This window comes from Elaeis guineensis, chromosome 7 (assembly GCF_000442705.2).
Source record: "Elaeis guineensis isolate ETL-2024a chromosome 7, EG11, whole genome shotgun sequence".
Classification (NCBI taxonomy): Eukaryota; Viridiplantae; Streptophyta; class Magnoliopsida; order Arecales; family Arecaceae; genus Elaeis; species Elaeis guineensis.
The window spans coordinates 93,337,667-93,365,199 of record NC_025999.2 but is presented as its reverse complement, the minus strand read 5'-3'; the positions used below and the strand labels follow the sequence as shown (position 1 = coordinate 93,365,199).

General features: G+C 37.2%; 1 protein-coding gene across 3 annotated transcripts; it reads right to left on the bottom strand.

Annotated features, from left to right (window-relative positions):
- Positions 1-451: 451 nt before the first annotated feature.
- Positions 452-24,248, bottom strand: LOC105032176 (sec14 cytosolic factor). Of its 3 annotated transcripts, none has more exons than XM_029260941.2 (8): positions 24,130-24,248; positions 23,917-24,036; positions 23,328-23,434; positions 22,887-23,142; positions 21,412-21,448; positions 5,947-6,064; positions 2,568-2,678; positions 452-833 (listed from the first exon to the last, which is right to left on the bottom strand). In XM_029260941.2, exons 3-8 carry the CDS (start codon positions 23,412-23,414, stop codon positions 699-701), a joined length of 744 nt encoding a protein of 247 aa, XP_029116774.1. In that variant the 5' UTR covers positions 23,415-23,434; positions 23,917-24,036; positions 24,130-24,248; the 3' UTR covers positions 452-698. The 3 variants fall into 3 exon arrangements, with proteins under 3 accessions (XP_029116774.1, XP_010904847.1, XP_029116776.1); XM_010906545.4 differs by having other exon boundaries at positions 23,328-23,427; XM_029260943.2 differs by having other exon boundaries at positions 23,328-23,407.
- Positions 24,249-27,533: the final 3,285 nt, after the last annotated feature.

Sequence of the window (27,533 nt, the reverse complement as noted above, 5' to 3'; positions counted from 1 at the left end):
TTCTTTTGAAATGATCCAAGCGGACCAATTCTGTCATTCTATGGTAGTAAATTTCATATACAGTTTACGTACCTATTTTCTTGTAATGCGCAGATGACGGACTATCTTATGATATGATATCACATCATCAGAGAATAATATTCTTATACAGTTTGCTTCTTGTATAAAGGTTAGAAAGCCTTCAAATCACGCTACCTTATAATACTAAATTGACGTGACTCGATAAGATCTTCTCCATTTCCTATTCCCATGCAATATTGGTTCAGACAAACCAATCCTTATTCAATTTAACGTAATAAGTAATAACACTTACATACAATTAATGAAAAGAATTCAAAAATTAATCGGACTACTTTAAAATAAAATTCTACAATGCTCAAGCATGCATATATAAGTTATTGAATATAAAAAAAAATCTTCGATTAATTTGCATGTGCAGACACAAAATTAGTTATTAGTAAATCTCGTGCAAAGAGATTATTTTCTTCCCATATAATAACTAAAAGACATTCAAATTACGCCACATCAATATAGCAAATTGACAAATTTTAAATTCAGAAAAAATACACATTTTCCTCTGTTTTTCTTTTGCCGGTAGCAATTCTATAATAATTTACGTGTGGCACTAGGTGCCTGCTTTTTTTTATTTTTCTTTTTCAAAATCACTGGCTGCCGCCTTTAGTAGTCTATTTTGGGGATCAACCGTTCCACGGGGGCACTATAACGTCTTGGATAGCTACAAGTTGTGCTCGACCACCTTCATCTTTCGGTAAGGCCTCCTCACCAATTTCCTCTACGAATTCTCTTTTTTCTTCATTCTTCACTATCACAATCTGCAATCATTACCACAAAGGTAGCTGAAATTTAGATCCAAATGATATATATGGCATGTTAAATTAAATAATAATAGTGGTCAACTACAATAAAAATTGGGCTTGGGACCATTTAATAAAATAGGCTCTCACCTTGTATTCTCAAATGGAAGAAATAAAAGGAAATGATTTATAGGATTGATGCTAAAAAGAGATAAAGAAGAGAACATAGGTTAGTGTTGCAGTCAAAGATTCATGGTTCAGCATGTAAAATATTGTTCTTTTTGATCCATGATGCTCATGATTTTGTCCTTTGAATTACAATTCAAAAGATACCTCGGAGGGGATACATTGGTTTCTTGCTCAAGGTATTGTCCTTGGTTGGAATAGCTCAGTGGTTTTATCTCTTCTGAATGGGATTTTCTTACTAAGAAGCGCTTCACATGAAAAAGATTATTTTTTTCTTACGAGGAAGAATCTTTCTTGATTTATGATTAATATGAAATTAATGATATCTTTTCAATATATTGATTTTTTAGAATGATTTTTACATGTGCTATTTTTTTTTCTATTTTATCAGATGTCTTCAAAAAGTCAGTACTATTGGATGGTTCAAGATACAACAAGGGAGTTAAATAAATGAGGCTATGATTTCCATTTCATGTACCCAAATGACATGAGATTTTGTTAATTTGGAATACAAATTTTTTGAACGAACAAATTAGCTAGTTATTACTCTTTATTCTCTAGTGCTCTAGCAATTGCACTCCCTAGACCGTTACCAAGCATTTAGGTAGTATTTTTTGAGGTGATATTCTTGGTGCATGTTACTTGTTAAGCTAAGATAGGTTGGATGGAGGAGTACTTAGAACCTAAGATTTTCATATAAAATAGAAGTATAACGGAATGTGTAGATCAGAACTTCTGCTATATTAAGAGAGAAAGAATGATATATTGTTAGATTAGACAAAGTAAGGCATCAGTGTGGTCATTTTCAATATCTTTGTTTCATTGGTACTACAAAAGAACAATTATTGAAGCACATGATTTCTACAAAACCAAAGTGAGGTAATTAAAATGGAGAAGCATATGCAAAGCGCCATGCAACAATACAATCTCTGTGAAGTTAATAGGTTCTGTCCCAATTTAAATGTCTATTTTTTTTACTTTTAATGAAAGAAAACATTCAAAGTTTCCCAACTTGCCCTTGTTACAAGAAAAAATAAAAAGTTACACATGGAAGCATTAATTGGTAAGGGTAATTCTGAAAAATAAAAAAAGACATGAAAGCATTAATTGATGTTCCCTTAAAAATTAGAATTCCAAGAGACGGGCATTTTAATTTGGACGGTAGTAGTATGTGATAGTGAGTGTTGCGTAGCGAGAAGGAGCATGTCCATAAAATAAACATAGTTAAGGGGAGGATGATAAGATGATTGTATGGAAGTAAACATTAGAATGTACCACATAAAAAGTGGGTTGATATATTCTTAGGAAGGCGGAGTTAGCATCCAATAAAGACATATTGAGAGGATGGTGCAAGGGTTTGGTTGTGTCCAGGATAGACTAATGGGCATAGAAGTGCAGAAGAATAGTTCAATGCAAATAATAAGAGCAAAGAAGGGGCACACAGAAAAATGCCATGACTGAAGCATTAAAAACTATTCAATATTATAACAGTTAACCCTAGAGAAATAGAATTATGGGAAACATATTTACGTAATCGACCGCTAGTTAATTCAAGTGTTCTCATACCTTCTCTCGTATTCCCTTCTCAAGGTAGCGAGTAATCATCTTCAAAACACTAGAAAAGAAACGTGGCATATGGAGAAAGAACAACTTTGCCACACGCTCTGGGTAGTAGGCCTGCATGAATGAAAATCCTAGATTATATAACTATCTCTATAAATGCAATGAAAAGTCATCAGATGAAAGAACAAAGGGAAGAGAGAAATACAAAGAAATGCACCAGTCAACATATTGACAATGTTTTACTCCATCACCAGTTGTTGTCCTCACCAGAGTAGAGGTTTTAAAGCACGCTTGCTTTTTGGTCAACTTATAAATGTGTTAAAAATGGAATGAAGCAATGTTCAAACAAACTTAGTTCTAGTTTAATTTCCGCCCCAAATCATTTTAAATAATCTCCGCGTTAAGAAAAGTGGAGTTGATAATATGAGATCTCTTTGCTGATAAAGTTGAAAACTCTTATCAGATTGTTCACTCAATTAAACAATGAGAAATTATTTCCACAAAATGGCCAAGCAAAATCAAGTATCTACTATCTCAAGCAGCACAGAAATGGTATTTGCAGACCGAATTGACAGTGTTTGGAAAATTATGAAGGATTAAGACGTCAGTTAATCATGTGTTCTGTATCCACTCTAATTGTATATTCCAAATTCTGCAGCGCACAACCGACATCATATAAATTGTTTAGTTTGTTTCTTAGAAAGGTGAGGCATGATATATAGCTGAGTAAATTCAGTTGTCAAAGACAATGCTGCTGCATCTCTCTACCCAACCATATGCAAATCTTGTTGTGTTGGCACCTAAACCTGTTAACATTGCTACTTTCTTATTCAGAAGAGGGATATGGTTTCCCAGAGCCCAGTTTAATCAAGCTCAAATATGATGCAGCTCCAGGGGTTATAGACAAGAATGTGATGGATATTACAAGGACTCCTGACAATGACGCATTAGGAGGATCTGATGAGTATAAATTGTTTTATGTAAACAGTATGAAGGGAAGCTCACTCCAAGGACATGACACAGCTTCTAAGTTCTTGGTGTTAACAAGCAGCAACATTAGGAAAATGAGAATACTTTGATATATCTTTTGAAAAAAGACTACATATATTGAAAAAGAAAAATAACATACTAGGAAAGACAATGTTCCAAGAGCAGAGAAAAGGTACACAGCCAAAAAAACAAAAAAAAGGTGAATGCAAAAGCTTTTAAGTGCATGGTAAACTTACAGTCCGCGAGGATATATGTTGTCAAACCATGCCCCATATCAACCTTCGAAGTGCTAAAATAACTAGAACTCAATCCAATAGCATTAAAGGGGAGACTAAATCTGACTTTGAAATTAGATGAGTAAAGATTTGAGCCCAACCATTTTGTAAGCTAAAACAACCAGGCTGAGTTGCCCATGCCCTTGGGCTTGATGGGCCAGCAACCAATGCCTATTGGCTAATAGGGGTACGCATGGTCCAATTTGGAGCAGTTTAGAAGAGTTTTTAAACCAAGGCAGTAAAAACGGTTTGACCAATTACCAAACCAAACCAAATAAAACCATTTTAGGCTTGAAACCAAACCAAACCAAACTGAAAAAAACAGTTTGGTGCGGTTTCAAACCATGGTTTGGAGCATTAATATGGACTATAAAATTTTTAAACCTAAAAATTAACATGATTAAAGTCAACACAAGTCCAATATCAAATTAGAAGTAATAAAAGGGGTAACTTTGACATTGGATATCATATTAAGACGAAAATAACATTAAGTGAACAACCAATTTAAATTCTAAAAATAAGTACTTGTTAAAAATATATAAAATACATCCCATATCCTACTATAAGATTTTTATAAAAATTTTTTGATTGAAAATCAAAAAATTTATCCACGTTTCTATAATCAACAAAGATTATCTCATTGCAATAATATTATCTTGATCATTATAGATCAAAATAATTAAGATAATATATAAAATCAAAAAAATTATCCATATTTCTACAATCAAAAAATATTATCTTGATCATTGTAGATCAAAATAATTAAGACAATAATTAATAGATCAAAATATTATCTTGATCATTGTAGATCAAAAATATTGTCTTGATCATTATAGGTCCATAGCTGACATAATTAAGACAATATTAATAAATATAGGATTACGATATTAATTAATAAATGCAGGAATTTGAGTGCCATCATATTAATTAATATTTTTGAATTTTTCAATATACTTAGAAATCATTTTTTCATATATACCCTCCTACATATGCAAAATTACATGAATACCCTTGTCAACTTGCTATTTACATATATACCCTTCTAAATGTTATTTTTGCCCATATACCCATCAAAGGTATCTCAACCATTTTAGTTTTAAACCGCTAATTCTTTAACGGCATTAGATGGTATAGGTACATATGCCAAAAAAAAGATAAAGAATGGTAAACATACAAAATAAATATTTTATAAGGATATCATGTAAATATCAATTTTAGAAGGATATCCATGCAAAATCCAATATTTAAAAGGGTATACACTCAAAAAAATCTTAGTATTTACTTGAACTAAACCTATGGTTGTGGAACAATCACTGAAGGAAACATTACTGGCTGCCCTTTTGCTTGGCTTGACATTATATTAGAATGAACAAAATAAAAAAGAAAAAGGTAGCAATAAAAGAAAGCACGTCGTAGTTAATTTTATGGTATAAGAAAATTTGTCATGATTATCAGATGAACTACCTTACTTTAACTAGAATTGTTAAAGCTATTTGAATTACATTGCAAGGGAATGGTCAAGGCGAGCTTCAACATTCTTGGCACGTCTATAATGTAAGTAGCCTCCAATGTGAGTGCACAAATACAACATGCACCAAAGGTATGACCAATGATTGGCGTGAAAAGTATGGTTAACACACAATTTGATGTTCCAAGTCCTGAAGGGAGTGAGCAAGATCTTGGGAACATAAATAAGGTATAATGATCATATAAACAACTTTAGCTACTACTATTTTTTTTTTGGGACAATTGGCCCATGATATTACAAATGGCATTAGAGCCGAGCCGTGTAAATGTTTTCCACAATTAGTTCAAGTAACTACGTTATAATTTTGCATTTTTCATATCTCACACTGTTTTTTTTTTATATATATAATAAATCAAAGAAACTTGTATTAAGGGCTGCCAAGAGGGTACCAACTATATACGTATACTTACAATTTAAAAGATCTATGAAGTCTAAATACTATGGGTATTTACAAAAATATTCCCCTTCAGTCCATCACTAAAACAAAGATTTCTCCTATCTCTACTCATTATGCATTCTTTAGATCTTTGCCTCTTGGCTACAGCTAATAGTGTTTTCTTGTAAAGAAAATTACATTAGGGAAAATTACCTGCAAAATCTGTATTGCATTGACTAAACCACGTGCATCAAAGTTCTTATACGTGAGATGCTGCAGATCAATAATCACAATCAACTTCTCATTTCCTATTTCGCACCCTTTGAACGAGCTGAAACAGGGTCAACAATATGCCTTATGAAAATGATTTCTATAATTTTTGTTCTTGAAAGACATAGAAGAAGATCATGAGGAATGACATTTATACAAATTTTCGTCCGAATAGAAAATACCATTACAGGTACAATTACATTATAAAAATGAGCAATCGTGCAATCACAACTGAGCTAGAAAGAAGATTAAAGATAAAGATATAAGCATGCAAAACATGAGATTTACCATGGGCTCCCTTACAAATAATTTCCTTCACCATTTCAGTTATCCAGATGATAACAAAATTTTGGGCATCCAGTCATAACATTTAGAAATATCATGATTTTGCTTGAACGGACATACTTATGCGCTATGGCATTTGAACTCAAATTCATTAAACTGAAAATTTAAAAAAAGAGCTGCCACCATGACAAAACTTAAGCCTTTTTTTAAAAAAAAATTTTAATCAAACTGCTTTAGTAAAAGAGTACCTAAAGTGCTCTTCAGATAAACCTCTTTCTATTTCAGCATCCAAAACTATAACATTCTTAGCCAGCCCGCTCTTTTTTCAGTACAGATGTCTCCAAGATGTATTCAACTCGCCAGAACCGCCCTTCAGTTGTCGGTTCCACTTAGATAACAAGGATCTCATTATCTATGATATCAAGAGCACAAGTGACAAGCAACTGTCATAATTTAATTACCATTGTTTTCATATCTTTTGCCTATTATCATTACATAACACCACAAACAATTAACATGATGTTATGGGCATTAACAATAATAATCTTGCTCATAATAGTTAATCATCAAGCATTAACTACCACTACAAGAAATGCCATTTTTACGACGAATTTATTTACGACGAAAATATATTTCATCGCAAATAAGGATATTTACGAAGGAAACAAAAATTCATCACTAATAATTATTTATTTACGATGAAAATAATTTTCATCACTAATATTTGAAAAAAAATAAAAAATTTTAAAAATTTAACAATTAAAGATTATTTATGACAAAAATATTATGTCGTAAATAATAGAATATTGACGACGAAACCTAAATTTTCGTCACAAATTAATATTATTTACAACGAAAATTTTTCGTCGTTAATATGTGAAAAAAATAAAAAATTTAAAAATTACAGATTATTTGCGACTTACATATTACGTCACAAATACAGGCATATTCCCGACGAAACTCATTTTCTATCGCAAATACTTTAGTATTTACGACGAAAAATTTTCGTCGCTAATATTTGAAAAAAAATAAAAAATTTTAAAAATATAAAAATTATAAATTATTTGTGACGAAAATATTACGTCATAAATGATGGATTATTGACGACGAAAATAAAATTTTCGTCGCAAATATATTTTATTTACGACGAAAATTTTTCATCGTTAATCTGTGCAAAAAAATAAAAAATTTTAAAAATTCAAAAATTACAGATTATTTACGACGAAAATGTTACGTCATAAATACTTGTATATTTACGATGAAAATTAATTTTCTGTCACAAATACTCTAGTATTTACGATGAAAAATTTTCATCACTAATATTTGAAAAAAAAAATTTAAAAATTCAAAAATTAAAGATTATTTGCGACAAAAATATTACGTCATAAATAATGAGTACTTGCAACGAACAGTAAATTTTCCGTCACAAATACTCTAGTATTTACGACGTAATATTTTCGTCGCTAATACATGAAAAAAATAAAAAAAATTATAAATTTAAAAATTATAAATTATTTACGACGAAAATTTAACGTCGTCAATAATCGAATATTGATGATAAAAACTCAATTTTCATCGTAAATACTCTATTATTTACAATGAAAAATTTTCCTCGCTAATAAATGAGAAAAAATAAAAAAATTTAAAAATTCAAAAATTATAAATTATTTATGACATAAACTCTATTTCCGTCGTAAATAACATGTATTTACGACAAAAATTATATTTTCGTCGTAAATAATCACTATTTACGATGAAAAATTTCCGTCGCTAATATTTAAAAAAAATAAAAAATTTTAAAAAATTCATAAATCACAGATTATTAGCGATAAAAATTTTTCTATTGAAGGATGTTTAGATATATTATAGTAATTTTTTCTATATTTATAAAAATAAATATTAGATAGCTTTTAAAAAATAATATGTGCAGAAAAAAAGTATATAGAATATTAAGATATCCATGATCCTCAATCTTTATAAGGCTCTATCTGTGGCATCTTAAATCAATCCAAAATCAATTTTTGAAGGATGAATCAAAAGAAAGATGGTTGAAAATTGAAGCTGAGGATGTCGTCATTCCTTTGACTGCTCATTTGAATCTCGCCCAGATGATGTTCGATCTTTCAGACCTTTTGCTCAAGGTCCTTCCGACGAGATTTTGTGAGGCACGGAGAGTAGCCCAAGGTCGAATCTCCATTGGAGGAGACCGAAGAATGTTGGCATTATTCTTCGTGCCTAGATACTGATGGGGCGGTGATTGTCGATCGATCAGGACAGAATGATGCGCACCTCGAGGGAGATTCTCTGAAAGCAATTTTGCTGGCTACACGGAGAGGGCATAGTTTGGGAGCATGTTGTGGGGATTGTTATTGCTCTGTGATTTGTTGTAAATGCTGGACGGTGTTGGTCAATGCTTGGACCTGTCGAATCAGGTCGTTGAATCGTTACGGGTCCTCTATAATAAGTGGTGGTATAGGCCCTTGAGAAGTGGATGCTTGCACTGCATCACCCATGCTTCATCGAGATGACTGTCGATGAGAAGTGGCAAAATTGTTGTAAGTTTTTGTTCTTACCATAGTTTATCCATCTCATTACTAAAATGTTCAGAAAAATTAATATATTTACTACATCAGCTATATATATACACACACATATATACATATATTATTGTATTATTGTGGCTAAGACATGAATGAAAAATGAATGAAAGAAAATAATACGGGAAACAAGACTTGGTCAGAAATTTTTTTTTAAATAAAAAATTATTTTTTATTAATTATTAGCGATGAAAAAAATCTTCGTCGTTAATTATGTAATCAGCGACGAAATAAAAAATTTTCGTCATCAATAATATTTTCCCAAGGCTGAATTTTTTCAACAAAATTTTTTTTTGACGAAAATTATTAGCGATGAAAATTAATTTTTTATCGCAAATATTTTTTGTTCGAATTATTCACGACGAAAATTGATTATTAGCGACGAAAATTTGCGTTGCTAATACCCCACGTCCCATCAACTCCCATTGAAAACTCATTTTTCTTCCTCGTCCCCCCGGCAATCTGGCTTCCTCCCCCTCCCGCGAGCTTCCTCCCCCCCCGCATCCCGCGTGCCTCCGATTTCCTCTGCCACCACCGCCGAGGTGAGTCGACTTCATCTCTATTTTTTTTTTGGGGGGGTGGGTTTCGACCGCGGACAGAGATGGGGAACGTGTTGGGGACGGCGTGCTAGGGATGGTGCGCCTGGGCCGGGACGGCGGGCCGCGGCCACGTGGGGCCTGCGAACCATGACGATGACGGCAGGCCGCGGCCACGTGGGGCCTGCGAACCACAACGATGATGGGCCGGGGCCGACGAGCCGGAGCCGACGACGTCGACTCTTTTTTTTTGGGTGGGTTCGGGACAGGGACAGGGAACGGCACAAGGCCGGCGTGCCGCGGTTGGCGTGCAGAGGATGGCACGCCTGGGCCGGGACGGCGGGCCGTGGCCACGTGCGATCTGCAGGCCACAACCACATGAGGCCTGCGACAACGGGCCGGGAGGGGCCGGGGCCACTGAGCCGAAGCTAGAGCCGACGACGACAAGCCGGGATGGGGTTGGGTCGCGGCTGTGCCGGGGCCTGCGGGTCGGGCCAGCGACGGTGGGCCAGAGAGGGGCCGGCGAGCCAGATCCGGAGCCGACAACAGCGAGTCGGGGCACAGCTGTGCCGGGGACGGCAGGCCGAGCACGCAGGGCCTGCGAGCCGCGGGGCCTGCGGCCCGAGCACGCGTGGGTTCGGATGGGTCGGGCTTGGGTTGGGGTGGGTCGGGCCTGGATGGGGCCGGTCGGGCTGGCGCGGGTGGGTGGAGCTGGGTCGGGTCGGGCTGGGATCGGGGACGGCGGAGCCGGGGCGGGGTGGGTCAGGCAGGGTCGGGTCAGGCTGGGGCTGGTCAGGTGGAGCCGGGTCGGGTCCAGTCGGGCTGGGGCGGGTCGGGCCAGGATGGGTCGAATCGGGGATGGTAGGGTCCAGGCCGGGTCGATTCTGATTCGGGCTGGTCGGGTCGGGCTGGCGTGGGTCAAGTGGAGCCGAGTCAGGTCGGGCTGGGGCCGAGGATGGTAGAGCCGGGGCGGGGGCGGGGGCTGGTCAGGTCAGGGTCGGGCTGGGGCTGGTCAAGTGGAGCCGGGTCGGGGCGGGTCGGGGATGGTAGGGTCCGGGCCAGGTCGGTTCCGATTCGAGCCAGGATAGGGCAGGTCGGGTCGGGCTGGGGTGGGTCGGGTCCGATCCATGCCGGGCCGGGCTAGGACAGGTGGGGTTGGGATGGGGCGAGTCAGGTCAGGTCTTCATGAGGATGAAATATGATGTTGAAATTATTATAATTGTTGTATATTATTTTTTAGTATTACTGCTGAAATTATTTAATTATTTGACTAATTATTTTTTTACTAACACAATGCACGTTGCTGTTACTTGTTATAATTCAATTATTTTATGTGCTGTTTTGTATGCTGCTCAAATTATAAATAAAAAAAAAATTATTTTAGAAAAAATTCTATTGAAATTTCTAATGAAGAAATTTCAATACGAAGTTATTCTTTTTTGATAAATTAGAAATCTATCTTCGAATGCACATTCAAAGATGGTACTTAAATTATATTGAGCCATAGATTCTCGTTCAAGTTTCGATCTTTATCGAGATCGAAACTTGGATGTCCCGTATTCAGACTTTTTGAAAAAGTAATAATATTATTGTTGTTAATAATTGATATTTCATTTCATTATGTGGTATTCAGTAGTTATCTGTCCATTGTTCTCCCGGTATATTGTGGATAGGGTGCGTAGACACCATATCTACATCGTATAGTTGGAGAACTATGGGGAGATACTGCCAAAATTTTTAGAAAAATAAGATGAAATATCCACTAATAACAATAATGAGATTATTACTTTTCTGAAAGAGATAGGACCACACCTGTTAGTAATGAGTTGAAAAAGATAGGATCATGCATTTTGTATCAAGTGATCCGGATCTGGATCCGGATCGAAATTTTAGTTGGAATTCGGAATGCGATTTAGTCTGAAATTCAGATCGAGATCCAGAATACCACTAAATTTTATTTTGGTTGTTAATAATTTTGTATTTGTTGTTAGATGAATATTAACAAAAGTTGGATGAACGCTAGAGGTATTTTTTTGCCTGAATATCGAAAAGGAGTTCAAGATTTCATTGACTTTGCACGGCATAAGGCTGATAGTGCTAGTCAGATAAAGTGTCCATGCAAGAGATGTGTCAATTTGATATATCGTCACATAACATTTATTGAGGAGCATCTGCTACAATATGGTATGGATAAGAAGTATACTTGTTAGATATGGCATAGGGAGGATGATCCGAATGAAGTGGTGCACGACGATGACGATACTGAAGATGATAGTACTGATGGTGCTGGACCTGTCGAACATAGTGATATTGAAGAATTGTTAGATGATTTACATCAAGATGCTTGTTCAAATGTACGCATGAATACTGTTGCATCTGAAATTAATTCTGATCATGAGCATAATATCCGGTTTGAGATAGAAGAAACTTCTGAACAGTTTGCAAAGCTTGTAAGAGATTCACGAGAGCCACTCTATCTAAATTGTACAAAAATTTTTGAGTTAGAATTTTTGATAAAATTGCTTCATATTAAAATCGTGAACCGTTGGAGTCAGAAGTCATTTGACCAAATTTTAATATTGATTAAAACAGCTCTGCCCGATTGAGAGAGACTTCCGAAATCATATTTTGAAGCAAAAATATACATGCGAAAAATGGGACCTGGCTATACTCCTATATATGCCTGCAAAAATGACTGCATATTATTTTATAAGGATAACGAACAAACAACTGAATGTCCGAAATACGGTGAGCCTAGATACAAAATTGATAATAGAAAAGCAAAGAAGATACCTCAAAAGATTTTGAGATATTTTTCATTGATTCTAAGACTTCAAAGGTTGTATATATCCACAAAAACAGCTGAAGAAATGAGATGGCATTATGAGCAGCAGGTTCCGAAAGAAAACATACTTAGCCACCCAACCGACTCTTTAGTGTGGAAAGACTTCGATGCAAAGAATCTGCACTTTGCGAGTGATCCGCGCAATATCTGGCTTGGTCTAGCGACAGATGGATTTAATCCCTTTGGCAATCTGAGTACCTCTTACAGCTTGTGGCTTGTGATGCTAGTTGTATATAATGTGTCACCTTGGAAGTGCATGAAAGAATCATTTATTTTTATGTCACTATTGATTCCAAGTCCAAAAGTACTAGGTAATGAAATTGATGTATATTTACGACCTTTAATTTATGATCTGGAGTCATGGAAAAACAGGATACAGACATATGATTCTGTGAGTCGAAGTAATTTTAAGTTGCATGCTTCGATTCTATGAACCATAAATAATTTTTCGGCATATGAAAATTTATCTGGATGGAGCACCAAAGGATATCTTGCATGTCCAATATGCAATAGGAATGCATCCTCTTTACATTTAAAGCACGGACGGAAAATATGTTTCATGGGTCATCAACGATTTCTTCCGGCTAATCATTCTTGGAGGACCCATTATAATCAATATTTTGATGGTAAGTCCGATCGGCGTCTGCCACTTAAGGAGTTAAGTGGAGCAGAAATTTTAGAACAACTTTAAGTCATTGAAAACGTTCAATTTGAAAAAACATCGAGTACTCACAAGCGAAAGCGTACTGAAGCTGAGCTGAATTGGACGAAGCAAAACATCTTTTTCAAACTGTCATATTGGAAACAGCTACTACTTCGTCGTAATCTGGATGTAATGCACATTAAAAAGAATATTTGTGATAATATCATCGGTACTGTATTGAATATTTCAGAAAAAATAAAAGATGGTACAAAAGCTCGCCTTAATTTGCAGAAAATGAAAATCCGATCGGAGTTGTATTTAGTTCGTCGAAGTGAGAGATTTTTTATGCCACCCGCATATTATTCACTGTTTGGAGAGGAAAAAAATTTCTGTGGATGGTTCAAAATCGTAAAGTTTTCTGATGCATACGCTTTAAACGTATCGCGGTATGTTGGAAACAACGACGGCAATATCTCTGACATGAAAAGTCATGACTCCTATATGATGATGAAACGTTTGCTTCCTGTGGTCATGCGTGGTTATTTAGATGGTGATGGTCAAACTGCAATGATTGAGCTGGGAGTATTCTTCCGAGAATTGTTGTCAAAAATTGAAGATTAACTTACTTGAGAGATCAGAGAAAGATATTGTACTCATTCTTTATAAGTTAGAAAAAAATTTTCTACCATCATTTTTTGATGTTAAAGTGCATCTGGCTGTTCATCTTCCAAAAGAAGCTTTTTTGGTCAAACCGGTACATTATCGATGGATGTATCCTATTAAAAAGTAAAAAAGTTATACGTACTTTGTCATATCAATAATAAGATGTAAATGTATTTCTAAAATTTAAATTTATTTTTGTTTGCAGATTCTTGTGCACCTTAAAAAAATATGTGCACAATAAAGCAAGGCCTGAAGGATCTATAGCGAAAGCATATATAGCTACTGAATGTATCACGTTCTGCTCGATGAATCTTAACAACATCGAAACAAGATTCAATCGTGTAGATCGTAATGCAGACCATGAATGAGGTGACAATGAACCGACGTTGTCTATATTTAAACAAATGGTTCGACCTACTGGTACAAGGAGATATGAATTAATAGACGTAAACGAGCTATCCAAAGCACACTTTTACGTTCTAAATAATTATAAAGAAATTGAAGATTTTATTGAGTAAGTATCATCTTACCATACTATTTAATTTCTAAAAATTTTTTCATGTCGATATAAAATTAAAAATCATAACTTCTTGCAGTAAGCACAAGAGTATACTATGTAGAGAGAATAATACGGATTACCAATGATTGACATAAGAAAAAATTTGTAAAATAATTTGATGATTTTCTAAGTTATATTAGTAATACATTATTTATTTACTTATAAATAATATTATTTAAACCAACATAATTTTTTATCTTATGATGTAGATGAAATATAAGTATTTCAATAAAAAAGTGGGTGCGACCGATGAGTTGCATGATTTAGCATGTGATCCCGATCGAAAGATTAATCACTACACATCCTGTATCATTGAAGGAATGAGATTTCACACAAGGGAGCTTGAGATGCAACGACGGATCCAGAATAGTGGAATTGCTACAACAGAATATGAAGGAGAAGAAGAGATTGATTATTATAGTGTACTGATAGATATCATAGAACTGAAGTATGGGTCCAGTAATTTTATATTTTTATTTCAGTGTAAATGATGGGATATTAGTAATAAAAAGATCGATATTCATATCGATTCACAATTTATCAGTGTAAATCTTGCACGAACATGGTACCAAAATGAGCCGTATATATTAGCAACTCAAGCGAAACAAGTAATATATTTAAAAGATCTAAAGTATTGAAGTAATTGACATATTGTACAAAAAATAACACCTAAAGGCATATATGACATACCAACTCGATTAGAGATAGATGAAAATTCAAATTTACATGAAGAGAAAGCTTTTCAGCAAGAAGAATAAACATTAACCGAGCTCTTGGTTGATGAAGAACTTGTAACGGCACCTTTGAATAGGGCTGATCTTTCGTCCAACGAAGTTGAAGCTGATTTTGTATTTAATCTTGGTGAGTCAGAGGACGACGATCAGTTCATAAATGACGATGAGATAGAAGACAACACATATATCGATTACTGTGATTTGGACGAGGATCTTGTTGGGTGGATGTCTGGCCAGGACACCACCTCCCAAGATCCTTGCAGTACCACGCGATGCAGCAGGAAGAAAGAAGAAACAGAACAAAAGAAAAACAATCAAAATACGTGGATCAGCCACAAAAGGGCTCGCCTCCACGGGACATGCAAACTTCACTGTGAAAAAAAAAATTTACAAGAGGAGACCTCACCCTCAATCCTTGTACACCCAATTCTCTCTCACTAGAAGTTCCCCTCACAAAAGCTCTCTCTTGAAAGACCCCCTGAACCCCTGAAGTGCCTGGCGACCGTTGTCCAGGAACCTCCTGCTCCTCTCTCAGCACTTCCGCCTCTCTCTTCTCTGGGTTCTCGTACGGCGCAAAAAACCAACCATAAATCCTCTCTGTTACCGATCAGCCCTATTTAAAGGGCTTAAAACTTGATTAAAGATGGATTAGGAGTCCTAAACAAAGTCAGATAACCTCTAGACCGTCGGATCAAGACCAGGAGCCACCCACACCCTTAGATCGCGCTTCGGTCCACGGAATAGTGCCGTGGACCGCGAGAAACGTGTGGGAAACGCCCACGCAGTCCACAGGCCCAGTCGTGGACCGCCCGATCCACGGTGGACCGGGGCAAAGGGCCAGCAGGCCGCTAGGCCTGGGCCAGCCCGCTCCCGTGCGCGGGCCTGCGCGCCTGGGCCGCACGCCCAGCTGGGCCGTGCGCCCGCCTGGGCCGCCCGCTCGCGTGGGTCGCGCGTCCCGCGCGCCGCCGCCTGCAGCTGCGCCACTGCCGCCCGCCGTCAGTCGCCGGCGGTCCTCTGCCGCCTCGAATCTCGTGTCGACTTCAAAAGCTCGTATCTCCTCCATCCGAGCTCCGTTTCGGATGATCTTGGTCTCGTTGGACTCCGTTTTTCACTGCGAACCTCCCTGTGGGCTCAATGTGGGCTGAATCTCGAGACGTCAAATCCTAACAATCTCCATCTCGACTCGATATTCGGCCTCCTCCAAACTTCGAGAGCTTCTGGATCTCCTCGCCCCCATGCCATGGGGCAATCGCCTGCTGATCATGGATGGGCAAACATGAGAGTCGAGCCAGGCTGCTCGATCCCATCTCCGTCGTATGCTGTGCTCCTGACCTGAGACCTGCTCGGGGCATCATCCTACGGCAATAGGAATCTCACCTTGCGACGTCGCCTCTCGTCCTCTCGAGTCTCCTGTCTCGTGCCCGATCCGCCTCTTGGAGCTCCACCTCGCTCTGAGCTCCACCTGACTCCCGAAGCTCCACCTTGCACTGGGCTTCCCGCCAGGTAATAATGTCCTCTGCTCCCATTCTTCCCCTCCAGCACAATCCTATCGCCGCGTAACACCCTCAGGATTCCTCCACCAGCTACCGTCCTGTAGCCTCTTGAATCCAATCTGCTAAGTGAGATAAGATTCCACCTGAAATCGGATATGTATCGGACCTCCCCCAATCTCCTCACCGCACCGTCATGTGTTCTCCAACTGACCGTCCCAATGCCTCTGATCGCATAGCTCGATCCATCCGATAGATATACAGTGCCCTCACTGTTCTCCAGGGAGTCAAACTGCTCCTCTCTGCAACATACATGATAGGGACATGCAGAATCTAATATCCACTGCTAGGAAGAAGTAGATACCTCGTCAGATATCTCCAGGACATCTCCATCTGAATCACTGCCGGCCGTCGCTACAGCAGCCACCGTCCGATTTTTGAGTTGAGGGCAATCTCTGACTAGGTGCCCCAGCTCCTCACACCGGTAACATCTGATTTTGCTCAAGTCCCTCCTGGACTTGGACCGCCCTCGTTGCGATCTCCTGTCGCTCCGTCTACGGCCTTCTGCTCCTCTAGAAGCTATCAAAGCTGAGCTATCGCCACCTGAGCTCGAAACTGGGTTCTCCCTCTTGAGAACCTCGTTCTGGAGTATCGCCGCGGTGATCTCGTCCATCTTGATAGTGCTCTTCCCCACTAGAAGAGCAGTCACCAAGGATTCGTACGAAGGGAAAAGCGACGCCAGCAAAACCAGCGCCCTGGTCTTCTCCTCAATATTCTCACCAATGCTTAGGAGGTCGGTGAGGATCTTCTGGAAGTGGCTCAAATGCTCCTACACGCTTTGTCCCTCAGTCATCCGCAGTTGGTAAAACTGCCTCCAGAGGAAAAGTGTGTTGGTGAGAGACTTCGCCATGTACAACTCCTCGAGCTTCGACCACAGCACCGTCGGAGAAGTCTCGCTTAGTACATGGATCACCACCTCATCCGCTAGGTACATGCGGATGGTACTCACCGCCTGCATCTGTAGTCGCTTCCAATCCCGCACCTCCATGGTGGTCGGCTTCTCATCGCACAAGAGAGCATCGATCAACCCCTGTTGGATGAGTACGTCTTTCACCCTTGCCTGCCACAAGAAGAAATTGCTCTTACCATCGAACTTGTTGATCTCCATCTTGATTGTTCCTGTTTTCTCCATCTTCAGTCTTGCTCACCACCACTGCAATCTGCGTCCTTGTACCGCCTTGCTCTGATACCACTTGTTGGGTGGATGTCTGGCCAGGACACCACCTCCCAAGATCCTTTCAGTACCACGCGATGCAGCAGGAAGAAGAAACAGAACAAAAGAAAAACAATCAAAATACGTGGATCAGCCACAAAAGGGCTCGCCTCCATGGGGCATGCAAACTTCACTATGAAAAAAAAAATTTTACAAGAGGAGACCTCACCCTCAACCCTTGTACACCCAATTCTCTCTCACTAGAAGATTCTCTCACAAAAGCTCTCTCTTGAAAGACCCCCTGAACCCCTGAAGTACCTGGCGACCGCTGTCCAGGAGCCTCCTGCTCCTCTCTCAGCGCTTCCGCCTCTCTCTTCTCTAGGTTCTCGTACGGCGCAAAAAACCAACCACAAATCCTCTCTGTTACCGATCAGCCCTATTTAAAGGGCTTAAAACTTGATTAGAGATGGATTAGGAGTCCTAAACAAAGCCAGATAACCCCTAGACCGTCGGATCAAGATCGGGAGCCACCCACGCCCTCAGATCGCGCTCCGGTCCACGGAAGTGCCGTGGACCGCGAGAAACGCGTGGGAAACGCCCACGCGGTCCACAGGCCCAGTCGTGGACCGCTCGATCCACGGTGGACCGGGGCAAAGGGCCAGCAGGCTGTTGGGCCTGGGCCGGCCCGCTCCCGCGCGCGGGCCTGCGCGCGCCTGGGCCGCACGCCCGCCTGGGCCGCCCGCCCACGTGGGTCGCGCGTCCCGCGCGCCGCCGCCTGCAGTCGCGCCGCTGCCGCCGGTCGCCGGCGGTCCTCCGCCGCCTCGAATCTCGTGCCGACTTCAAAAGCTCGTATCTCCTCCATCCGAGCTCCGTTTCGAGTGATCTTGGTTTCGTTGGACTCCGTTTTTCGCCGCGAACCTTCCTGTGGGCTCAATGTGGACTGAATCTCGAGGCGTCAAATCCTAACAGATCTATACATCGAGGAAGATACGAATATTGATGAGTAGATCTATATTCTTTGTTTAATTTTATCTTCCAATAATGGTATGCGATATAATTGTATTTATTAGAATATTATTTGATTTCTACTATTATTATTCAACATTATATTTATTTATATCTCAATTTTCGTAGATATGGTATCAGGAGACAGACGACGACGTTTGCGTTCACAGCTCCCTGCAGATGCCTCAGAGGTTGAGGCACCTCCACCGATCTCCATTGCCGCACTAGCTTCACTGTCAGAGGGTCCTACACCGACAGGTCCCAATGAGGCAGGTCCCAGTGAGACGGGTCCCAATGGTATTAACTATTATATTTTATATATAATAAAATTTGATTCTTTTATTTGGATCATATTAATAATTTATTTATTATTGTTTCAAGTGAGTCCTCATCGATGGTGAGGCGAGGGCGAGATCCATCGAAGAACCTCGCTCTGAAGCATTGGAGACGCGAGCACCCGGAACAGCATCTCCGGATCGAGATACCGGCCAGCTACACCAGACCCATTAGGGGATGGTGTGACCCATGGCAGACTGAGCTGGGCATCATATGCCGCAGTTATGCCCCCGTGACGCTCTTCGATTGGCATCACGTTCTACCGACTCAGAGAGAGATTTTCTACTTCCACTTACAGATAAAATAAATTATATTGTGAATATTTAATTTGTATAGTATTCTTCTAATATTTGTTATTGGCAGGGTGTATTTGATATCACTAATTTTGACGAAGATCGTGTGAGACGAGCCATCGACATTCAGTTATCGTTGCGTTTCAAAGATTATCGTCATCACATGCATCAGCATTGGTATCAGGTGGTGCAGGATCATGGGGAGGCAGCACGGCAGCAACCCTATGACAGCATCATCATAGATGATTGGACTACTATATGCTGACAGTACGAAGATCCGACATATCAGACTACACATCTAAATTTTTTTTTTTATAATTTAATGACTTAATCATTTATTCTTAAATTAAATTTTTTATCCACTAATTTTATTGATAATTTTACAGAAACGATGTGTCCAGACGAATAGGGCGAGACAGACCGTGCTGCATTGTGGGAGTTCGAGATCGTTTGCTCGTCACATAGAGCACATGGTAAGTAATTTTTAATTTCTAATTAGCATATAATTCTCTAGTTATTTAAATTTTTTTAATTAATTCTCCAATTGCAAAGAGATGCTGAGAGTGGCAAGCTTCTTGATATGATCGATATCTACCAACGGACCCACCAGCGACGGTCAGGGGAGTGGACGACGGAGAGCCAAGAGCTTTTTGTAAGTTTTTTCAATTATTTTTCATTCGCAATCTGATTTTTATTACAAAATTAAAATAACTATAATTTTAATTTTCAGGATCATATGACAGAGATTAGATCCCAGCCTACCCTGAGGACTCGACCGCACCCACAGATGATGAGATTTGTGATCGGATGCTCGGTATGAGACCTTATTATGTTAGGGGTCTAGGATATGGGATCACTGCTCCCTCATCCTCATGCACATCTAGGACAGACATCCATTCAAAGTGCGAGGCTCGACTGACGGAGGTGCAGAGGCAGACTATCGAGGATCGACAGCAAGCTCAGGAGTTGGCTACACGCATTGACGACTATTAACGCTTCCAAATCCAGATGGAGCGGATGGCGTAGATGGAGCAGACGATACAGCTGATGAGGCAACAGCAAACCGATCCGAGCTCCATCGTCGATCCGAGCTCCGTTGAGCGCTCTTCGTCTCCAGCTCGTTCTCCAGATGTCGATATTTGACGGCTTACTGATGTACTTTTTTTTATTTCAAATATCTTGTAATTTTAATTTAATATAATAAAATAATAAAATTTATTTATCAATTTATTGTGTAAATTTTTTATTTTAATTTTTTTTAATTTATAAAAAATATTATACATATAAATTTAAAATATATATTTGTAATTTTTTTTAAAAAATATGACTAAATTATTAGCGACGAAATTATTCCCGACGAAATATTCGTCACTAAAAATATTTTACTAATATAATTTAATTTATCAATAAATATATAATTAACAACGATGAAAAAATATTCGTCGCAAATAATTTTATTTACAATAAATTTTTTCGTCACTAATATTATTCAATTTTTTTTAAATATTTTTTTTTATTAAATTAATAGTGACGAATTATTTTTGTTGCAAAAATAGTTTTTTGCGACGGAAATTTTCGTCACTAAAACTTTAGCAAATAATAGTGACGAAAATTTTTCATCGTAAAAACCTATTTTTATATTAAACTTTTTGTTAATTTTTTTTAACAACAAAAAATATTCATCGTAAATATCTTTTATTAGCGATGAAATTTTTTTTTCGTCGTAAAATATTATCAACGATGGAATTATTTACGACGAAATATTAGCGATCAAAATTTCATCGCTAATAATGTTTGCGATGAAATTTTTTTTTCGTCGTAAAATATTATCAACCTTGGAATTATTTGCGACGAAATATTAGCGATCAAAATTTCGTCGCTAATATTATTAGCGACGAAAATTGATTATTAGCGATGAAAATTTTTCGTCGCTAATAATCTGTTTTAGTGTATGATCTACGTAGCTACAATATAAAAGAATATGCTTGTTTCATAAATTTATGAACACCTTATATAGTAGAGAAAGAAATACTTGCAATCATTTTGTCTAAATTAATGGCCCTGAAAGACAAACACCATGCATATCATTCAACTATGCCTCAAATGAACACAACAACCCCCCCCCCCCCCCCCCGCCACAACAACCAAAAAAAACAAAAATCTACACATTTTTACTTTTTAACCGCATTCAGTATAATTTGAAGTGTACCTTGCAATAGCTTTGTCCAGCATATAAACCACAAATCCTGCACCAAAAGGCAAAGGTAATAAATAAAATGTTCACTTGCTAGGTATTGTCATGATAATGCTAAGCCAAGGCTGAGAAGTTGAACTTATTTCAATAATTGTTTTGCTTTAAATACTGAGCCAAGGCTCAGTACTGCAAATAGAGTATCGGACATATTGATATTGTCCCTTAACCATACAAAAAGTCACTTCTTATTAAAGCTGCATTTCAATTTATCAATCCCCATTATTCTGCCAATATAGAACAAACTTAACACCAAAGCAGCATTGCCATACTGATGGGAGCCTACCATATTTATTCACAGAGATTAAAAAATGTGAAAGCGGAGATGCATTGTTGATGGATGCTTTTTTTTTTTTTACTTAACTTAATTACTGTGATGGTCAAATATGTTGGCCAAGGTATCTAGGGAGCAGCTTTAAAGTTGTTCCCAACTAAAAAGATGGAATGTCCTTGTTTGCTCTGTCCGAAGAAAATAGCTATCAAGCCAGGATCAATGATTATGGATCTAGATGACTCATTATCACTAAAGGTGGCAATCGGATTGGATCGAATCATAAACGGATCGAATTAGAAAATCATCAATCCAAACCCGACCTGTTTATTAAACGGGTCAAAAATTCAAACCTGAATCCGACCTGTTTATTAAACAGATAACCCGATCCGATCCGTTTAATCCATTTATTAAATAGGTCAAATTAGATTACAAGGATTAAACAGGTTAAACGGATCGAGTTAAATGGATCAAAAACAGGTTAAACAGATTTTAAACAGGTTAAATAGATATTAAATAGGTTAAACAGATTAAACAAGTCGGGTTAAATGGATCAGAAATAGGTTAAACAGATTAAATAGGTTATCTGACTCAATCCGACCTGAATATTAAACAAGTTAAACGGGTCAGATATCTAAAATCCAAATCCGACCCACTTATTAAACGGATGAAACGAGTTGATCCGTTTATGACCCAAATCCGTTTAGCCTAAACCCAAATCTCTTTATAACGGATCGAATACGGATCGGATTAGCAGATCGGATCATATTTTGCCAGCCTAATTATCACGTCAAATTGTCATGGATGAAACTGAAAACTGTAATGGGAAATAGAAAAATTTGTCATGGACAAATAACTCCAAAGAATTATCTTGACATGGATATTGGTTTCTAGCAACATGAATGTGAGAAAATGAAACTTGCTACAACCTAGATTGCAAAAACAAAATTCTACCATGTCAAATGATTCATAAAGTCTAACTTGTATGGTTCTATCAATACAAAAGTCAAAAAGAAAGTTGCTAATTGGATCTAATTGTCAAATAACTAGAGAGGATATCATATGACAATGCAAGAGAAAAACCAACCCATGCTTACAAGGAAGCTAGTTGCATATGCCCAATGTGTGATAAGGAGTATAACCATGGCATTTAGCTACTTACTCTTGCATTGGAGATGATCCTTACAGGCAAAATGCCTGCTTCCTTTGAAAATCAACACTGGATAACCATCTTTTGATAAACCCTGCAGATAGGTCTTTCTTGCTTCCAATTCATCTGGAATTTGAGATTCAGGAATAAACCCATTTGGAACAAAAGCAGCCCTCCATTTCTGCCACTGTACAAACATTTTTGCTGCCTTTTGTGGGTCCATTGATCTTGCAATCAAGAACCTCATCAATGTTGGGTCTCCAGACCTCTGCAAATATTCCAAACAGTTAAGATCAAAACTTGAACTAAGAAGCGAACAAAGAAGCATACTCGAACTTGAATAGTTAATGTACAAAAGAACATACACATAGACATACATAAAACAATATACACATACATGTATATATTTCTATATGCATTAGTGGTGGTGGTGCATTATGCGCAAAGGTATACCTCCGCAGAACCACCAAGCTTCTGAACTGATGCCTTCATCCGGGTCAGTGCAACTTCTTGGGCTTTATCCATTTGGGGTACTGACATACAGTAGGGCTTGCTTTGAGCTCAAGTTGAGATAAAAAATACAGGGAGTTGAGATCAGTGTGATGGGTACAATTTAAAAGACAAGGATAAAGAAGCATCTAAAGGGAGAGAGTTTGCATTGAGAATAAGCAAAAATAATACCGATCTTCCCCACAGATCTGGTTTTTTCTATGCTTTTCCCAGTTTTTTGAGTCTTAATCAAGTGGGAGGTTTGGAGCGGCAGCAACTTTGCAGCCAAAAAGGAATCCCTTTCTAACAAAATCCGCAAAACCCCAAAATCTCATGCTTCTACCAAGATTGAGCTCTTAAAACCACAAGGAACCCACTCATGCCGCCACAACTTGTACAAATCCTCGATGTTTGAGAAGAAAACCTTCGAACCAAAGAAAACCCCTCTGATCTCTCTCAGGTGCTCTCCTCCCCCGAAAAAATAAATGAAATGAAAAGTAAAGGAAGTAGAAAAAAAAAAAAAAAAATCAATCTAGGTGGGAAAGGGTCTTACCTTTTTAATTTTTTCCGTCTTTTCCTTGCTTTCCTTGATTTTTCCAACGTTTTCCCAAATTTGCTTCTTAGGAGTCTCGCGGGAGTCTTGGAGCGGTGAGCCGACGACCGAACGGGAAAACTGGTCAATGACAAAGGTTTTAATGTTGGAATCAAGACATAAGATTTATATGGTATAAATAATTTATCAATATTTTTATGATTAGTGCCGAACTGGGCCTTAGTAGCCAAGGAAAGAATTTCTCGGGGATTAGATTAGCAGAGAAATTCTTTGTGCACCGCGGGCGGTGCATAACCGCGCGCACCGCCCGCGGTGATTCGCTCACGCGCAAAAGGGTGTTGTGGGCCTTAATGGTTAAAAGGGTGGTTAGGCCCTCAAAAGTTGGCCTAGAGTTCGAGTCCTCTCATCTATCTATTCGAGAAATTCGAATAGTGTTTTCATTGGTCTCTAGTTCTTGGAGAGCTCTTCATCCACGTGAGCACCAAGACAAGTGTCCGAATGTACAATTAACTCTTTTTAGTAAAATTTTGGATGGTCAAACCTCCTTTTCAATAAAAAAAAAAACAAAATTCTTTACCGACCGCCCCACCATAGAAAACCCGAGGTGGAGTGCATCACCTTGCCTGACGTAGTGCCCTCATGGTACCATGACGTGATAGTATTTATTTTTTCATAGATGACGGCGTCAATTATCAAAGCGTCATTATTTTCGGTCTTTTTAAAACGAGAAAATGTTGCTTTTGCCCCATTTATTTAGCAAAGAAAAGAGACACCTAAAAAAGAGAAAAATCTAGTTGAAATACCTTTATCTTGTCTCCCAAAATAGCTCTTCATTTTTTCTCCACTCCAATGACGGATGTTTTCTTCATTTTCATCCTTCGGGTAACCGAAGCATTTCAATCGGATCATCTTTACAGTTGGCCTCGTTCTCCCGACAGGGACTCCCCTCTCAAAAAATAGAAAGCAATAAGCATTTTCTCATTCTTTGAGAGGTATTCTATTTATCAAGGGAGTATTTTCAGATAATCATTTTTATTCAATAATAATCTTCAAAAAATTTGAGTTTAAAAAATATCAAAAATAAAGCAACGAACGAAAGGAACACAACAATGATTGTTTATAGAGGAGAGAATGCCCCTACAACCTTTAGGAGAGATGAAATAGAGGAAAGAGAAAAAGATAAACTTCTTTTAAGATTTAGGCCATCCAATAAAGATTTTTCACTTCCTCAATAATTTTAAGAGCAGTCCACTTTTAGATTTTTCATGAACTAAGTATAATCTCTTTCCATTAATAAATATTTAACTAGTGGAAAAAAATTATGACATCCTGTAGTAATACATCACTTTCCGAAGTAATTTGTGATATCGTGTATCAAAATTATAATATTCTATATTAAAATTATAAAATTTTGTAAGCAAAATATCTCTAGAAGATAAATTTTTTAACAATATTATGACATTCTGGATCTAAATTATGATATTTCAGATTAAAATTATAACATCCTATAGGTAAAATATTTTTCAAATATAATTTTTGATAATATTATGACATCTTGAATCTAAATTATAACATTATATGTTAAAATTATGATATTCTGTAAGCAAAACATATTATAAAGATAATTTTTGATAATATTATGACATCATGGAGACTAAATTATGATATTTTAGATTAAAATTATAAAATCTTATAAGCAAAATATCTCCAAAAGATAAATTTTTTGATAATATTATGATATGCTGGATCTAAATAATGATATTTCAGGTTAAACTTTTGATATTGTGTCGATAAAATACCTTTCAAAGATTATCTTTTAGAATATTATGACATCCTATATCTAAATTAAGATATTTTATATTAAAATTATAATATCTAAATTAATTTAATAAAAAATTTTGAAAATTCTACTCATTAAATTTTTAGATTATTAAAAAAATTAAAAAAATAAATATCACCGTATGTGCATAGCCATTTAAAAAAAAAAATGTCAAAACTGTATTTTTGACTTATGAACTAGGATGGTTAATGTCCTGTTTTCTTTTTGTTTCGCCTGTTACTGCATGTAATATTGTAAACTATCCCGGGATACTCCTCTCGCCGATGTAGGTTCAACTGAGATGTTCTAATAGAATTAATTCGGTGCTCCAGTCTCTAGTCTCTAGTGTTGGTAATATTGCGGTTTCGTTTTCTCATCAGCACTAGTATATGGTAAGCACTTCTATCGACGAACTTCAAAACTTCATCTTATAATAATATATTTGCTTAAGAGAGAAGCAAAAACATTAATTTTGCACAGGAAGTGGTTGTTAGTAATATAGTTGGGTTTTTGACGCTGCCAAAGCTATATTTTAATAAAAATAGAGCTGAAAGACGTACGAAATAAAAAAAAACAGTAAAAATAAGAAAAAAAAAATTTTGAAAATTTTGATTCAATATCAAAAAAATAGGTTACTTTATAACATTCACCAAAGACCTTATTTATAAGAGAAAAAAATCATAACTTGATGCCTAAACTATCTGAAATATTTTAAGTTTATTTTGAATATAAAATAGATAAAAAAATTAAACTTCAAACTCATCAAAAATTTTTCGAGAATTTATTGACTTGTCAAATAAATGAATTTGACCTCAAAACTGAGTCAAACATGAAAGATATAGAAAGAGCTTTCTGAATTGAGATCTTATAGACGATTCTGACTCTAGATGAGAGAGTTATGTCCGTTTTAGCATTGTAAAATTAAAATTGATAGGATTAAACATAATTAGTCTAATTTCTTACCCTCTCGAGTTCAATCTATCAAATCAAAATATTTATCAGTTAAGACATCTATGTCAATTTTGTTCACAAGTCTCTTTACAAATTTTTTTAGAATATAAATCTTTTTAATAGTTGAATAAAGCTTCCCTCTCTTTTCTATTATAATAAGATAAATTTTTGTAGCCAGACTTTTCTTTGTGGCGCAGATATCCTTTTGTAAGTGAACTTTATTTATTAAAAGGATATAACAAATAATACCTTCAATACAAAATTATAATGCAAATAAGAATGAGAAGAAATAAATAAATAAATAAGAATCTCAATAAAATCATTTTTTTGATATAAATTTTAGATATACATGTATCGTATAATGTGGCATGACACTATTTTATATAGCACTACCTTCTAGTTAGTATACAATCAGAACAACTGTAATCCTCCTCTGTAACTTCTACTAGGCTTACTCATTTTTCTATTAACATAGCTCCAACTTATCAGCATGTTCAACTCTTTCTTAAACTATATGCATCGTGTGGTCATGCATGTCACCATTTCTAACTGCTATAGCGGTGCATAAATATGCATGATTAATGAATAGCTTCATCGAAATAAATAGCTGTGATTGGTGGCGTCACATGTAGGGAACGATTTCTCTATCAACTATCTATGTCCAGCTGTAGAACAATGCAACGTGTTAGGTGCCAAGACTAGCACATTAGGTTTAATAGGATTCAGGTTTCAATTCTTTCGAAAGAAGAGCAGTCAAGACTAGCACTTTAGGTTTTGGAAATTCTATTAATTAGATTTTTAGATTATTCGGGGGGGGGGGTGTAATACATTAACCACTACAGATTAA

Excerpts from the sequence above, each read along its gene's own strand:
- LOC105032176 (XM_029260941.2), bottom strand. The coding sequence starts at position 23,414 with ATGTCAGTACCCCAAATGGATAAAGCCCAAGAAGTTGCACTGACCCGG. Across the intron at positions 21,449-22,886 it reads GGATCATCTCCAATGCAAGA|GATTTGTGGTTTATATGCTG; the intron begins GTAAGTAGCTAA and ends CTTTTGGTGCAG. Across the intron at positions 2,679-5,946 it reads ATGCAATACAGATTTTGCAG|GCCTACTACCCAGAGCGTGT; the intron begins GTAATTTTCCCT and ends TCATTCATGCAG.